Here is a 16,556-nt window from a genome sequence, read left to right as displayed (position 1 = left end):
GCAACAGTTGCCCGGGTTAAACAGCACAGGGTAATAATCCGACTCTCTGAAAAGTTATCTTGGAAAAACCTTGGTCAGAAAAGCACATTCACACAGGCATACAACTTTGACGTGCTACAAAAGGCTCTTCCATCTTAGCTAGGTATTTTCAAATGAACACCTTTCAAATGAACACCATATGGTACCCCACCACATGTTTTCCCTCATCACCCACCACATACCCCCAACCGTGCATCGCCCCATCTCCCACCATACATGGCACCTATCTCAGGCTGTATACTACCCCACCTCATGTTGCCCCCTTCCCCCAACATACACCCACCCCACTTCATGTTGCCCCCCCTTCTCCCACATACACCCACCCCACCACATGTTGCACACATCAACCACCATATACCAGCGTATGTTGCTAATCCCTCTCCCATCTCCCATCCGACTATTCTCATTGTCTAAGCTGAATGATCATCTGATCACACCACATGAAATAACACTCCATCCACTCATCTGAAACATTCCATAAAAGACAACAGAAGTCTCATAAAGCCTAGCATAATGATTGCCACAAAACAAGCAAATAAAACCCAACTTCTTGGTAGACTCATTCATCTCCTCCAGTCCATAGTGCAAATAAGAACCACCTTTCAGACCTCGAATCAAAACTCTTCAAAAGTTGAACATCTGTTGTCATGACTGCTGAACAGCCCACAGCCCTTCCATTTTGTAAAAAGTTCTGGCACAATCAACTCCTCCAGTCTATGAGTGCAAAGGAGGACAACCCTTTCAAACCTACATTCAAAACCCTTCAAAGTTGAACTATCACCCGTCCATTTTCTAAGTTCTGGCACAAAATCATCGGTACATGCCTGAATACACCATTGGCACAGAAGGACAATCAAGAGCTATGTGCCCCCGACCACCACAGTTCTCACAGATGAAAGATAGCATGCACTCACTAGTAAAGTGACCTGGCTGACGGCAATTGCGACAGACTGGAATATCTGAGTAATGTGGAGGGGGAACTGAACGCCCTGGCGGTAGCTGTGGTAGACAGTCACGTGCAATGTGTCCCTTCTGGTTGCAGATATTGCATACAGGACTGTTTTGGCAATCCTTGGCCAAGTGTCCAGGCTTGCGGCAGTTGTTGCATGCTTTCTCATTCTTGCAATCTGCTGCAAGATGTCCAGGTCTGTGACAGTTCTTACAGAGCCTAGTGTCAACACCATCTTTAGAAGTGCAGTCCTTTGCTATGTGGCCAGCCTTGCGGCACAAACGGCATACTCCCTCGTTTGAGCAGGTATTTGCATTATGCCCCGGTTCTTTGCAATTCCAACACACAGGTTCATTCCTACAAACTGAAGCAACGTGCCTGCAAAAGACAGGCACATTAGAGTTTCAACAAACTACAATGACCCAATGACTGAGCATGTAGTCAACTTACCCTGGAAGTCCACAATTGTTGCATAGAACTGCATTTGGGCAGTCCCTAGCAAAGTGCCCAGAGCGGCGACAGTTCATGCAAACATCAGGGGGGAGCCTGCCAAAAAAAAAGCCATGAATTCAAAGAAAGCAGACAGTACAAGACAACAAATTTGGTGAAATTCTAGCATACAACTTCAGATCGGACAAAGTCAGAATCTAACCAAATGACATACCTACTTGACTGAGTCCACAGAAAAGCTGACGCTTTTGACCCATGCAAATTTTTGCCGTACTGATGGGTAATACACATGATCTAAAACTTTTGTTTCATGAGTAAGAAAACACAAGCAACTTTTCATAAGTTGAACCTTTGCCATTAGAATTTCAGTACGCCAGCCCCTAAGATTACTGAGATAGAACCTCCCCGCATTAAGGCAAGTGGTAACTGTTTCATACTGAGCAACCAAAGACCAAGGCCTTCAGCTTATGGTCTCCTAAGGGTTCCAGCTTTATATTTGATGCTGAGTAGCTAAAGAGCAAGGGCTCCACTTTATGGTATCCTTAATTCTGGTTATTGCTACACACAACAATCACTAGAACCCTAACCTTGAGAAGGTGTGTGCTGCAACAAATTTGCAGACAGAAAGGCACTGCAAGGCCTGCTCTTTTATGTTGTTTTGTTTTAATTGTATTCCCTTTTGTGCTGTGAACTGTGTAAGGAGAGGAAGAGAGAGTGTGCTAGCGCCTGATTGTGTGCTTGAGCCTTGCATGCATGTGGCAGAAGCTTCTCTGAAGAGCTTTCCAAAGACTTGTGGGCTTGAACTCCTGCAGAGAAGAGCAAAATGAGCAACCTTTGATGACGATCCTTGAATTCGTTCTTGCTGCCCAACCCAGGAAGCCCTAAGGTGAGGGCATACAGTTTAGAAACCCTAAAATCTACGAAAAAAACAGGTTCCAATGTTGTCTCCAAAATTCAGAACTGGCTATAGCAAGAGTTGCATCAATTTTGATGCCGTCATAGGTCATTCTCACATGGAATAATGAAGGATCTGGATAAACAAGGGCAAAGTCTATATACATGCATCTTGTGGAACAAATCTTTACGTAAAATTTGTATACTAAATTTGAGATTTCTCGTTATCAACTCATAGAGCTGTAGCATCTTCCCTCTGCATTAAAAGGAAACTAGTTTCAAAACAAAGTTATTGACAAATTTTTCACACGCATCAAGATAGTCACTCTTAAGCATGCACGCATCAATATGGTCAAACTAAGCAGGCTCTTTCCAAATCAAGCTAGCGTTGTACGATATACTCCGAATAAACAGAAGTATCACACATGCACTCTCCCCACCTTAGTCCACAATACAGAACTCCAACACAATTACAGATAACATACAGAAATTGGGATCAAATGCACTTTCCCCACATTTAGCCCATCTACAGACCGCCAAAACTTCTGCAGATAGTAAATGTACGGGCATTTGAAATTTTTGCTGTATAGATGCTTGCATGTGCAAATATATACATTAACACAAAATCATGCACGCAATACATCAAGATTAGAGTAAACAAACAGAAGCATGTAAAGATGAAGATATGTATATGTCACATGCATGAAATAACTGCAATGCATACATAACCATCAATTAATGCATCACAGATACAATAAGACACTACTACTCTGTAGGACACTGCCCACATGTAGAAGTCCAAATTGTAGTCCCTCTGAAATTGCATACTATATATAAATTACAACATTGCAGTAACACCAAGTCTAGGAGAGTCACAGCTGAGGCATCCCCTTCTACGTGGAAGCAATGTTGGGTAAACTACCATCTGGCAAAAGTTCTAATGATGCAGCCAAAGCCTGGACATATTTATCTCCAATATTGCTTCAATCAAAACTGAGCATTCACTTCCCAATGCAAAAATGTGTTTGAACTATGCAGCCACCATGAGCTGAGGCATACATCCTAAATTTGGTAGGCATCTCATATTTTTAACTATGATTAACTAGTGAGCAACAGCAAATGAAACTGGTATGAAAGCTTTCATTTAAGATAACAATAAGTAAAGAGCCTGGGCGACCAATAAAAGCCTAGGTGAATGTGTCATTTCAAAAACGCAAGTCATTTTTTAAAGGCCTAGAAAAAGCCGAGTATGTTGGGATCACATTAATTCCAAATATATACATGGCCAAGCATACAAGAAGAGCGAAACCACAAAGCCAGTATCTACCTCCTCCTATTAATCTCCTTTAACTAGAATAGCAGTAAACTTCCACATGTAAGGACAGGAGGACAGATTGAAAGGCAGAGGAAGAGGGGAGCAGCAGGAGGACAGGCGAAAGGCAAAAAGAGAAGCTAATACAGAAATTCATGCAACTGCTTTTATCACAGCCCAAGCTGACTCTATTCAAATGTTGTTATCATGGCCCAACAAGCCCATGCTGACTTACCAAACACTGATAAAAATGCATGTGTGCAATCTGATCACATGAGCAACCATGCTGGCTCCTGTAAACACATATCAAGGACCAACTTTTCACTTGCACATGATTTGTATCAAACCAATAATAAAAAGATCTGATGTTCGCAAAGATGCATGCATGCACTCCAATTACATTAAGCTAGGTCTTTGGCATGTTTAAAGTTCAACGTTGGTTGCTATGTGGTGTTTAAGTAAGAAGACAAATTTCACGACTGCTGTTAGTAGGCAAATGGTCTAGGTCACAGCAGTCCAAAAGCTGACTGTGGACTCAAGGAGGTGGACTGACATAAGCTAGATCAGACTGTGAGCTCATTGCTGGGTCTTTTGAATGTTAAGAGCTTATCGCTGATTGCAATGTGTTAAAAGTAAGGAGAGTAGTCCGAAAGCTGACTATAAACTGAAGGGGATGGACTGACCCAGCTAATCCAATGTGCTGGTTTTTAGTCATACATAACAAAGCTCACATGTGGATAAGATAAAGCAACCTGGCAAAAAGATGTCCATGTGTGAGAGTAACACCATGGACAGTGGACAGTGCCATTTTTTCTTTCATTTCTTGTAACCAAATGCAAACTATGTGCTTCTACACTTCTTTAGGCATCAATCTGTATTTCAGCCCAAGCGAGAATACACCTCTTAGAACACTACAAGACCAGCCATCTTTTCTCTGGCGAACGCAGCTCGTTATTGTAGAGTTCAGATACTCAGAAACAATTCATCTGGATCACTCGGAGCTTGCCTGCACCCACAAAATCAATCTGCATACCAGACTTCAAATCTACTTCTCTACATAATCAATCTTGAAAGTATTTATGCAAATAATGATAAAATGATTGCAAAATTCGTCTATCTTGTTCATTGTGCTCACTTGTAAACCTCTACCAAATCAATCGCAAAAGTAATTGTAGAGAAAAGTTATAATTAAGAAGATACAAAATCGCAGTGCACATCTAGGCTAGCAATTTCACTACTTTGACAGCTTCCAAAACCTAGTAAATACCATACAAACTTAAAGGGCCACATGTGATCCAAAAATGAACTTTTGTTAAGTAGCATCGAGATCCGGCCTAGGAAAGGAAAATACCTAGAAGTGCGCCTGTTTTTCCCTCGGGACGGACCTCTGACAGCACCTGGCGCACGCCGTCCCTCGTTTCCACGCCCCTTCCGAGAACCGAGATTGTCAATCCCCATGTTGCCTGGTGGCTACAGCAAACACCTGCACCACATCAAGACGTGCCAAGGCATCACATAACAACCACATAAGCCCGAAGAACAGACAATGCCTAGACAGGAACCGCAAGCACTTCAATGCAACAACCGGCCAGAGGCAGGTTCTGCGTCCAGGCAATGACCTAGAGGTCTAAAACAAGTTGTGAAACTGAAAGGACTAAAGAAGGGGGGAGCTCGAGAAGCTTTGAGGTGATGGCAAATGCAAGAAGAGAGAGGGATGCTATCGGAGGCGGTGTTAGGTCACCATACGAAAAAGAAAACGATTGCATCGACCGAGGAATCAGGCAGGCAAGGAGCGCCTGCAGGCAATTCGAAACCCTAAAAAGAGGCGGTTGAGGACTCATCGGCAGGGAAGAAAGTCGGCTTACCAGCGAGAGATGCAAAGAAAAAGGGAAGATGCAGCAAGCGAAAGAGAAACAGAAAGAAAGAGGAGCAAATATTACTGCGTGTGTCGTCCGGAACCACCAAGAAAAAAAAACCCAAGACGGTTAGGGAAGTTCCTTCGCTCTGTTTGCCATTTTCCCATGTTGGTGCTTATAGTGTGCTTGGGAGACACACCTCACACCTAGCTCGGTGTAGTTGGGGGGGCACACTCGAGGTTTACACTTAGGGTGGTTACACACCGGGCTGCGGCCGCCCAAGCATATAAGATCAGGCCAATAAGAAGGCCAGATCTTCAAAAGTGGGTGCCCCCCTCTTATACACTGGGGGCGCCCGGCATCTCGCCCTTTTGGGGGACTTCAATGCTCCCCCCGTCCCCTTTTTGCGTTGCGCAGGGCGGGGGAGCTCCCCCGTCTTGTTCCGTCCTGCGACCGAGTCCACGATCTGATTGGCTCCTCCTTTGTTGGCATGTGGGCTCCAGGACAGAGAGAGGGCTTCCCGTTGCCCGTTCCCGTTGCCTAGATCTCGTTCCCGTTGCTACAGCCCATTTGGCTCCACCTCCTGTGATGATCTCTCTAGCCGCCATGCTCTCTCTCTACTTTCTACCCACATGAGTGGGCTCCAGGTAGGTGCACCCTGTGGCCGTTGATACATAGGGAGCCGTTGATACACAGGAGCTTCCCTGTGTTGCCCGTTTCACCACATGCATAAATGTACACATCGTGAAGGTTCATGTCTCTGTGTTTTTCTGGATTCATCATCCCTCTCTTCGCATGAAAATGTACACATCGTGAAGGTGGGAAGGCATCTTTGATGATCATGCATCCAGCCAGGTCTCTCTCTGTTGCAGAAACCAGTTCAGGGTTTAATCATGGCCAATTGCTTGCATGTAATTTGTAGGCTTCACAGGTGATTCGCAAGCTTCAACGGAGGGTTTTATCAGAGCTCTAGCTCGGAGGCAGAGGTCTTTATCAGAGCAGAACTTCGCAGCCTTCACATGTATGCTCTCTCTCTCTCTCTCTCTCTCTCTCTCTCTCTCTCTCTCTCTCTCTCTCTCTCTCTCTCTCTCTCTCTCTCTCTCTCTCTCTCTCTCTCTCTCTCTCTCTCTCTCTCTCTCTCTCTCTCTCTCTCTCTCTCTCTCTCTCTCTCTCTTTGATCGACCTGGTAATGTTTCACAGGTGATTCTATTGACCTTGACTGACCAGTTTGCAGCTAACCCATGATTTGCCTTATAAGCAAGTGTTAATCAGTCAAAAACATTAATTGGACTGTGTTTTCATATCGTGTCTTGCCTGTTGTGCATGCAACATTTCAAGCCTGTGTTTCAAGCCTGCAACATTTCAGCATGCATGTGTTTCTACCTCCATGTGCTGCTGCCCCACTGTCTTTGGCTTCTCCCAATTTCTGATACATATGAGATTGCTATTCATCTCTGATAGCAATTTTCTGATAGCTATTCATCTCTGTAGCAATCATTGCAGGAATCATCAATCAAGCTTCAATTGAAAATAATGTTATGGAGAATTGTATGAACATAAATGAATATCGTTTATGTACTTTTTGAAGTAGAACACTTGTTGAATGCCTGTTCTATTATTAGTTGAAATTTAGAATTCCTTGCTGACTGCCTATTTTATTTATGTTCATACTTTCTGCACCAACGCCTTTGGAATGCCACAATATCTTGAAACTTTTTGAGTGGACCCTCATTACAACTGATGTTCTACCAATTAATTTATTTAATTGTATTTGTAGGAATGTATTATTGTAAATTTTGAGTATCCTAAACTCTTGCTAGGTGGTCTGGTTTCAATTTGACTCAGGTTTTATTGGAGGGTTTTTGTTTGCTTAGCAGTATTTCATCGTTGCAATGAATCCTTTCTTAGTTCCACTATATATGTTTGGCATCTATTACAGGTTGACAATGGCTAAAACTTCTTATCTATACATACATCCCATCATTTTGTTTGAATCAATGTCTCTGTATAACATTTCCTTTTCTTTATTGTTCTTTAACCATATTGTTTGATATATGTTCATCGTTGCAATGAATCCTTTCTTAGTTCCGCTATATATGTTTGGCATCTATTACAGGCTGACAATAGCTAAAACTTATTGTCTATACATACATCCCATCATTTTGTTTGAATGAATGTATCTGTATAACATTTCCTTTTCTTTATTGTTCTTTAACCATATTGTTTGATATATGTTCGCCGTTGCAATGAATCCTTTCTTAGTTCCGCTATATATGTTTGGCATCTATTACAGGTTGACAATGGCTAAAACTTATTGTCTATACATACATCCCATCATTTTGTTTGAATCAATGTATATGTATAACATTTCCTTTTCTTTATTGTTCTTTAACCATATTGTTTTCTAATTGTTCATCGTTGCAATGAATCCTTTCTTAGTTCCGCTATATATGTTTGGCATCTATTACAGGTTGACAATGGCTAAAACTTATTGTCTATACATACATCCCATCATTTTGTTTGAATCAATGTATTTGTATAACATTTCCTTTTCTTTATTGTTCTTTAACAATATTGTTTTCTAATTGTTCATCGTTGCAATGAATCCTTTCTTAGTTCCGCTATATATGTTTGGCATCTATTACAGGTTGACAATGGCTAAAACTTATTGTCTATACATACATCCCATCATTTTGTTTGAATCAATGTATCTGTATAACATTTCCTTTTCTTTATTGTTCTTTAACCATATTGTTTTCTAATTGTAAGATAAATTGCAATGTAATTGGAGTTATCCTATAGTTATCACCTTACAATCAATTATTGATATGTAAATAAAAAAAATGGAGTGCATTATGTAAAGAACAATAAACTTGTTTGTCCATTCACATATTGTAAATGATGGATCAATTTTCATGCGTAAGGTGGACGATTGGAATGGATTCTCAAGAGAGCACTCCCATGGAGGAGTTTCACCAGTTCGTGTCTCAAATGAGCCAAGATGCAATATGCAATAATGACTTCATGTACTTTTTGAGCCAAAGTGTGGGTGTTACAAACCACATGCCAAGCCACATTGTCGTTGGCAATATCCCTGTAAATGTGTTTCCAAACCGCCCTCCTTTGATCAATCCCCGTCCTCCTCAATTCGTACCGTTTCAACGACCAAGAATATTAGGTATAGAGAGACCCACAACAGTACACAATAATGTAATTCTTCATCTAGTTGCACATAGTCCTCAACATGGTCCCTCAGCACCACGACAACAAGAACCATAAGCAATAAGTTCTTGTGATGCCAACCAGGACTCATGTGAAGAGGTTGACTTGGTTCAGGCTCAAGAACCAATGGTGCCATCTTCCGAGAATGCCATCAAACAACGTCCACGACGAACATCATCGGAGTCTAATGCTCCTAAACCTCCTAAACCAAAGAGGGCGCGGAAAGGAAAGAATCAGAATGACGGTCCTGAGACACAAGGTCATACAATAGCCACAAAAAAACCGTTTGCGCAATGGAAGGATGCATGGACAGTACAACTCATTCACATCCGAGAATCCATGAGTGTGGAGTTCTCAAAGCCATCGAAGCAAGGAGTGGATATATGGTCCAAGGTTGCCACCAAGCTAGCATCGCTATTTCCAGAGTTTGACAAAGATGGTGAGGCATGCAGAAAACGTTGGGGACGCGTTTATGAGTCATATAGAAAGGATAAGGCCCACAATGCCATATCAGGCAATGATCGCAGAATCATTTGTCAGTGGTATGATATTGTGGATGAATATATGTGGAATCGTGCCAATGTTGTTTACGATGCACATGCCTCGTCTGTTGGTGGGTTGTCTTCGTCAGAAGACAACAATACATCAGTCTCCAATGATCAGGGTGACCACACCCAAGAAGACATTGGCTCCAATGAGCCTTCGAAGATCGTGCATGATCAAACAACCAACCAAGGAGCACGCAATAAAAAGGGTAGAAAGATAGAGGAGTCTCTCAGTGACATGGCTAGCACTGCCCCAATGTTAGCGAACCAAAAATCAAACCTAGAGGAAAAAAAAACATTTGAAGAGCACAAGCTCGTTATCATGGAACACTTACCTCCTCGGTATCTGGTCTATTAGATGGAATCAAAAGTCTTAAAAATGAATGATGAATTCAACTGTAGATGAATTTGGAACTTTTTAAAAAACAAGTTTTTTATTCTACCTTTACATCTCTCTTCAAGTGTCTCATAAAGTTTCGTCAAATCTTTTGATAGGTGAATGGATGACGAAAGTTTTTTTATAATGTGTGTCATCGGTGTTGTAGTTGCTGTCATAGCAATGTTTCAACTATTGTTGAGTGATTTGGATGACGGGGACGATGAAAGCATGCTATTGCATACTTTGATGGAGTACATGGCTCGAGGTTACATTGCACGTCGAGCCAGGATAGGTCAGCGAAGGCACGATCGACGGTCATGTTGGGCCTATCCAAGACCACAAACTTTTATGGAGCGGAGGCTTCTAGGGAGTTATACAAACCGAATGTTTAAAAGCAGGTTACGAGTTAGCAGGAGTACATTTGAATATCTCGTCGCGAAATTAGCACCACAAATGCGACGCAAGAATATGAACTATAGAAGGGCAGTACCTGTGGAGAAGTGGGTCTGTGTGGCTTTGCATCGCTTGGCGAGCGGCTCAAGCTTGGGACTAATAGCCGATTTGTACGGAGTCTCAACTTCGTTTACACAGCTGGCTGTTTTGGACTTTTGCGATGCACTGGGTGCTTCTGGATTGCATAGTGTGTATGTAAAGTGGCCTTCCCCACAACAAATGCAAAAATATGATGGTGCATTTCAAGCCCTTCGAGGCATACCATATGTTATTGGTGCAGTAGATGGTAGTCATATACCCATCATTGCCCCAAGGGAGAACCACGAAGATTATTTTAATAGGAAGGGCTTCCACTCTATTATTCTACAGATAAGCGTGGCAGCCAAATGTGTTGTTTGGGACTATGACATTGGCTGTGCAGGTTCTATGCACGATTGGAATGTTTTTCAACGTTCAGACCTAGGAAAACGATGCACAAACAAAGCTCTAGGACAATACTGTCTACTAGGCGATTGTGCTTATCCTGCACACTTTTGGATGCTTCCTCCTTTCAAAGGTAGTAAGGATGGGCTATCTCCGGAACGTTATTATTGGAATTACATACAATCAAGTACTCGTATGTCAGTTGAAAGGGCATTTGGCATCCTTAAAGCGCGATTTCATATATTGTTAAAGAGATGTGACATGCTTTTACAAAATGTCCCAAAGATGGTGGCAGCATGCATTGTTCTACATAATATATGCATTGTGCATGGAGATGGTTTTGATGATGCATGGATACATGAAGCGACAGCAGAACTTGATAGAGAAAGTAATGCGGCTCATCAAGACATGGACCAGCAAAATAGTTTGAGGAATGGATTAGCAGAGGTTGCTATGCTAACTAACACAGGTACCACACAAGCAATACAAAGAGCTCAAGCAGCGGAGCCAACACAAGAGGCAATCCATCTTGGGGGGGCATCTCGAAGAGATAACATTGCTCGAGCCATGTATCGAGAGAGGGAGAGTGCAAATGTGAGAAGCTAGATAGGTGAGCTCACTATACCTTGAAGCTAGTCTTATGTTCTTACCTTTTTAGGTTGGAGAGAAGGATGCATGGTTAGTTTCAAGCGTTGAGAAGACAACGTGAGAGATTGTTGCCAAAGCGAGTTGCAACTTTTGAAAGAATAGAAGTCCATCCAATGTCTCAGACTCTTGTATGTTTAGCCCAACATTGAAAATTTGTCGTTTTTAGGATCATATGATAACTAAAATAGTTGTAGATTTTAAACTTAAAACCCTCGTGTCTGAGAATTCTAGGGTTAATTTTCAAATTCAATAGTTCACTTGACATTAAGGGCCATGACACGCATAAGTATATTTGATTTGTATGACTCTTCCTCGTTGTCTAAATCAACATGTGGTTGGTGGTTGTTGTTATTAACTTATGTCACGAGATTCATGGGCATGGGGTGGAATCGATAGAGTACCCTCCAAAAAGGAGGTTACTCTATTTATTAGACAAAGTTCATAATACGTGGATATATGTGGTTTGTCAATGTTGGATTCTTTGTCCTCTCATTGCTTGTCTCTCTTCTTCTCCTTCCTTCCATGCATCTACACATTGTGGGATCAATAGGTGCATTTACTCGAGTATGCCATGAAGTATTCAAATTGAGTTAACCATAGAAGCCTACAAACCTACATAGGGCGTAACTTGTAGGGTAAATTGTAGTTGATCCCTATGACTACTTGATCACAAATAGGTGGGAGAATTCTACTATGATCAAGGGACAAGAGTCTATGTGTTGTTCAAATAACTTTAATATGTCAGATAAGAGGTGGATTAAGTTTTTAACCCCTTGTATAGCCAGTTGTGAGGTGACATGTCTTTCACTGAATTTAACACTATTTTATACGAAAGTAAAGTGCCAACTGTTGCACAGATCGGCAAATTGATATAGAGTTGTTCGTCTGGCAAAGTGTGAAATGGGTCTAAGGGTGGTTACACACCGCCATTGCCCGCCCCATTTGTGCCCAGTTTGTGGGCACAGGAAAAGTTGACTTGGGCGGGCACTTCACCTGCTTACACACTGGGCAGTGGACACTTTTCGTTATTAATAAGTGTCCGTCCATCTTCCGTCCACAATCGTTTACACACCGGCCACCACCTACCACCAGACACTTCCTGAATCGCATGCGAATGAAGGGACGCTACGGACGTTGATCATCATTCTCATAATAATTATTTTTAGAAAACTTGATTAAACACTTTAAACTGACTAATAAACCTTTAAAAAAAGTCACCAATACACCTAAAAGCATGAATCTGAAGTTTTTCCTACTAAAGAACTCCAAGATTATGACCTTATTGCGTCGTTGCTTTCTTTGCCAATATATTTGTTTCTATGGTGACTACTATTCATGCTTTTGGAAGCTCATTCACTTCCAAGAGAGCATGGGAGTTGAACCCCTTCGCCATGTTGTTGAGGCATGGCTCTACCAAGCTCTCTGTGGAAAGGTGGAAAGAGGGAAATTTTTTTAGCACACCACCCCTCTTTCCATCTTTCCACCTGCGCTGCAGATGCAAGGATGACTGAAAACTTAAAAAAATCATGCAAGGATGGCTGAAAATTACTTACTTGGATGTGATTGTGCTTAATAGTACGGGCTGAACAATAGACATAGTCGGAATGTGTTTACTCACCATTGTCTTCGTCGTCCATCTCCTCCGCAGAGTCAAAATCACCTTGTACACCCATGCTTGCCACTAGGCAAAGGAACCAAATCCCATGTATGATTTTTTTGCAATGAGTCATACTTAAACTGCATGGTCCTCTTCCAAGAGTGACTATCACCTTTGTGCATGGCCTCATCATAAGTAAGAGACTCACTAGCATCTATCACCATAATATAATCCATGGAGGGCTCAAATTGCACAAGTTATCATCTATCTCTAGTAGACCGTCGCCTCAAAATAGGTTGTGGCTATACATATTGTGGAGAATCAAGGACCTGGGCCACTGGGGCATCTACTATTGCTACAGCATGTTGTTTAGCTGGCTGCATAGTAATAGGAGGCTCCTCCTAAAATATCATCATGCATACCTCTATGACATGCTCAAGTTTCTTTTGCATTTTCTTCTCATAGAAAATAACATCGTGGATAATCTTTTGAGCTTGTGAATCCCATAGGTGATAACCCATCTCACCAACATCCCCATAACCAAGAAATATACATTTCCTATACTTAGGATCCAGCTTATTGCACTTGTCCTTGGATACATGGCAGAAAGTCTCATAATCAAAGACACTCAAATGAACATATGAGGGAGGTTTTCTAGACCATGCATGCTCTATAACCTGATAGTCAAGAGTAGTATATGGGGACCAATTTATCAAGTGTACGACAGTACTGATTACCTTAATCCAAAATTGTTGTGGTAAGTCTACTTGGCTAAGCATACTATGAACTCGCTCATGAATCATCTTATTCATGCGCTCAACCATATCATTATGGGGTGGGGTGTACAACAAGGCAATCAACTAACGCTTAAGATCCCTCTCATCATAAAATTGTTCAAAGGCTTTAGAGACATACTCACCCCCATTATCTGACCTTAGGTATTTCAGCTTATACCTAGACTAGTTCTCAACCAAAGCAAGCCAATGTTGAAATGTAACCAAGACATCCGATTTCTACTTTATGTGAAATGCCCATACCTTATGCATATAGTCATCAATGAAAGTAATGAAATACTTTGTGCTACCTAACGACTTGTAGGGCATAGGACCACATACGTCCAAATGAACAAGAGCCAATGACTCACCCATACATGTCATACCAGACTTTTTATGTGTATTACGTGTATGCCTACCATATAAACAATGATCACAATACTCAAAGCACTTATAGTCAAGGGAGAGAAGATACTGCAAATGAGTAAGCATTTTCATTCCTTTCAAGGACATGTGCCCCAAGGCAATGATGCCAAAGAGATACATGTGGAACTACATTTACTGTCAAAATATGGTTAACTAACCCATATACAAGCAAGAGGTAGAGAATAGTGGACTTAGCACCACGTGCAATGATAAAATTCCCATGAGTAATCTTCTATGAGGAATCACCAAAAGAAACTACATAACCTGAATCATCGAAAATGCCAGTAGAGATAAGGCTCTTCATAAGAGCTAGTACATGATGTACATCATGAAGAGTAGACATGCAACTTGAATCAAATTGTAGCTGGACATCACCAATACTAACTATCTTGAGCACGAGTTCATTAACTAAATAGACAAATCCAGTCAAATTGTGATAGGAGTGAAATCACTATGAGGGGTCACATGAAAGGAAGCCCTTGAATCTATCAACCAACACTTAGCATACCTTTACAAAGCATCGGTTAGCTATGAAGTATCAAGAGAAGAAGCTGCAATTATGAAATCATCATTAGAATTAGTCTACACGACATTAATCTCTTCAATCTTAACAATGAACTTGATAGAGACAATGTTGCAATCATAACTTTTGTCCTATACAGCTTGGATATGTAACTTATGTTAGCTATGGATTTTGGAAGAAATTTGAGGATGTATGCAAGAGGCTTATTATATCATATAAGTATCAATGACAGCAATGGGAGAAGCAAGAAGAAGAGAACAAAGGAGGTGGAAGGAGGAAGAAGCAGGAAGACAGATGCCTTCAGATGTGGAAAGAGGAGGAATTAGGGATATAGATGCAACCAGAAAAGGATAAACATATAGAGAAAGCACAAGCTTTTTCCCAAGCTTCACTACTTGCTACTAAGGTTGAGCGACAACCTACTACGAATGTTTTTAATGTACTTATTAAGGAGTTAAGAACTTATGCTAAAATTATAGAGATTGTGATTTTCCCTATCAATGATGCTTATGCTAGTGATGCTTTGAGTTGCCATATCGATGAGGACTCTATAGTTATTATGGATGCTCTAAGTCACCACATAGATAATGTTTATGTAGATACTTTTGATGTTGTGAGTATCCATATAGGTGATGTCTTGAATGAGCCTAAAGTGGATGATCGGGACAATGCATATGTAGATTTTTTGAGTGCTTGGGAGGAATCCTATGAGGCTCATGTACTACTGGATGTAGTAGAGACTATTGATGTGTTGACTAGTCATACCACAAATGCCTTGAAAGATCCTATAGTGGAAGGGTCAGCCATCACTTGTGCATATTTTCTTAGTGCATATGAAGAGGCTTATGAAGCTCATGTTTTACTTGATGTAGGGACTCAAAGGGAGATTGGTGACTTGTTGGATGTACATGATTTGCAGGACATAGTTGTTGTCTTTGAGATAATCCATGGGCTAGAGCCTATGCAGATAGAGGATCCTTTCTATGATGCTCCATAGCTAGAGAATGTTTCAGATGATTTGTCAAAGGCCTTAAGGCAATTAAAATATGCTTTAAATTATGGACCACTTCACTATTTTCTGTGATGGTCATCTTTCCACTTGTGCACTTCCACTATGAAGCTTAGATGGCGATCTAGAGAGAAGATAGGTAAAGAGCTTAAGGCTAGTTGGAACAACTCTGACTGGGTGAAAGATAGATGATAGATGGCTGTGAAGGGGTTTAGCTTTTATAGCCTATGAAGGGGATCAGGATAGATGACCTTCCATATGCACCTGTGTCTATTGATCTTCCATGTGCACATGTGTCGGTTGACCTTCCATATGCACATGTGTTTGTTGATCTTCCATATGCACATGTGTCTGTTGACCTTCCATGTGCACCTCCACTAGTTGGCTAGGGAATATTCCCTTTACCATTGGGCCCCTGATAATTCCCTTACCTTGCAACTCGATGCAATGTGCCTCGAGTTGCTAATAGCTTAAGTACTCCATCTAGACCAAAGATGAGACCCACAATGGTCACCTTTTCGCCATCCGATCACATAGACCTCATCTGAATCAATGAATATTCGGGCTCACATGGCATTGGTGCTTGCCCCGCATTCTCTTCAGCTAAGATTTGAAGAACTTTAACCCGAGCTTTAATGGCAGCCATGGCACCTTCATTTGCAGGTATGTTTTGATCTCCCATCTCCTCCCCAAGCTTTCAGACTTCCATTGGCACCTTCCAGGGCTGCATCGGAGCCCCCTTGACATTGCCAAGTGCTCTCGAGTACTGTTGAAGACCCCCCAACCCCTAGGAATAGCTACCGCAAAGTGTGATGCATTTTTAGGGGGTTGGGCTAATTTGCTCCTGGCACTTCCCGCTTCTTCCTCGGCTTCCTGGCACTCTTGGCAACCTTCGTGATCATTGTTGGACTCCTCAGCATTAGTTCTTGGCTCCTGGTGATCGATTTCAGTGCTTCCCCCTTTAGCCATTGCTGTATACACAGTCCCAGGTTGTCAAAACAGGGCAGCACTTGACATTCACTGTTTGATGCTTCTTGGCATTGCCTGTTTGATGCCTA

The 16,556-nt window shown here is 41.6% G+C and overlaps 1 protein-coding gene across 3 annotated transcripts; it reads right to left on the bottom strand.

The window, feature by feature from the left end:
• Nucleotides 1–622: 622 nt before the first annotated feature.
• On the bottom strand, nt 623–5,694 carry LOC148027518 (uncharacterized). 3 transcript variants are annotated; one of them, XM_087689252.1, is made up of 4 exons: nt 5,585–5,694; nt 4,996–5,127; nt 1,439–1,534; nt 623–1,366 (listed from the first exon to the last, which is right to left on the bottom strand). In XM_087689252.1, the coding sequence occupies exons 2-4, from the start codon at nt 5,100–5,102 to the stop codon at nt 850–852; spliced, it is 720 nt and encodes a 239-aa protein (XP_087545378.1). In that variant the 5' UTR covers nt 5,103–5,127; nt 5,585–5,694; the 3' UTR covers nt 623–849. The 3 variants fall into 3 exon arrangements, with proteins under 3 accessions (XP_087545378.1, XP_087545376.1, XP_087545377.1); XM_087689250.1 differs by having other exon boundaries at nt 5,510–5,643; XM_087689251.1 differs by lacking the exon at nt 5,585–5,694 and adding an exon at nt 5,391–5,526.
• Between the last annotated feature and the right edge of the window lie 10,862 nt (nt 5,695–16,556).

The sequence above is a fragment of the Lygodium microphyllum genome, chromosome 12, assembly GCF_053477565.2.
Source record: "Lygodium microphyllum isolate KBCC chromosome 12, Lygodium_microphyllum_v1.1.10, whole genome shotgun sequence".
NCBI lineage: Eukaryota > Viridiplantae > Streptophyta > Polypodiopsida > Schizaeales > Lygodiaceae > Lygodium > Lygodium microphyllum.
The sequence above is the reverse complement of the archived record's forward strand: the minus strand, read 5'-3'. Positions and strand labels throughout refer to the sequence as shown.

Excerpts from the sequence above, each read along its gene's own strand:
- LOC148027518 (XM_087689252.1), bottom strand. The coding sequence starts at position 5,102 with ATGGGGATTGACAATCTCGGTTCTCGGAAGGGGCGTGGAAACGAGGGA. Across the intron at positions 1,535-4,995 it reads AAAAACAGGCGCACTTCTAG|GCTCCCCCCTGATGTTTGCA; the intron begins GTATTTTCCTTT and ends TTTTTTTGGCAG. Across the intron at positions 1,367-1,438 it reads AACAATTGTGGACTTCCAGG|GCACGTTGCTTCAGTTTGTA; the intron begins GTAAGTTGACTA and ends TGTCTTTTGCAG.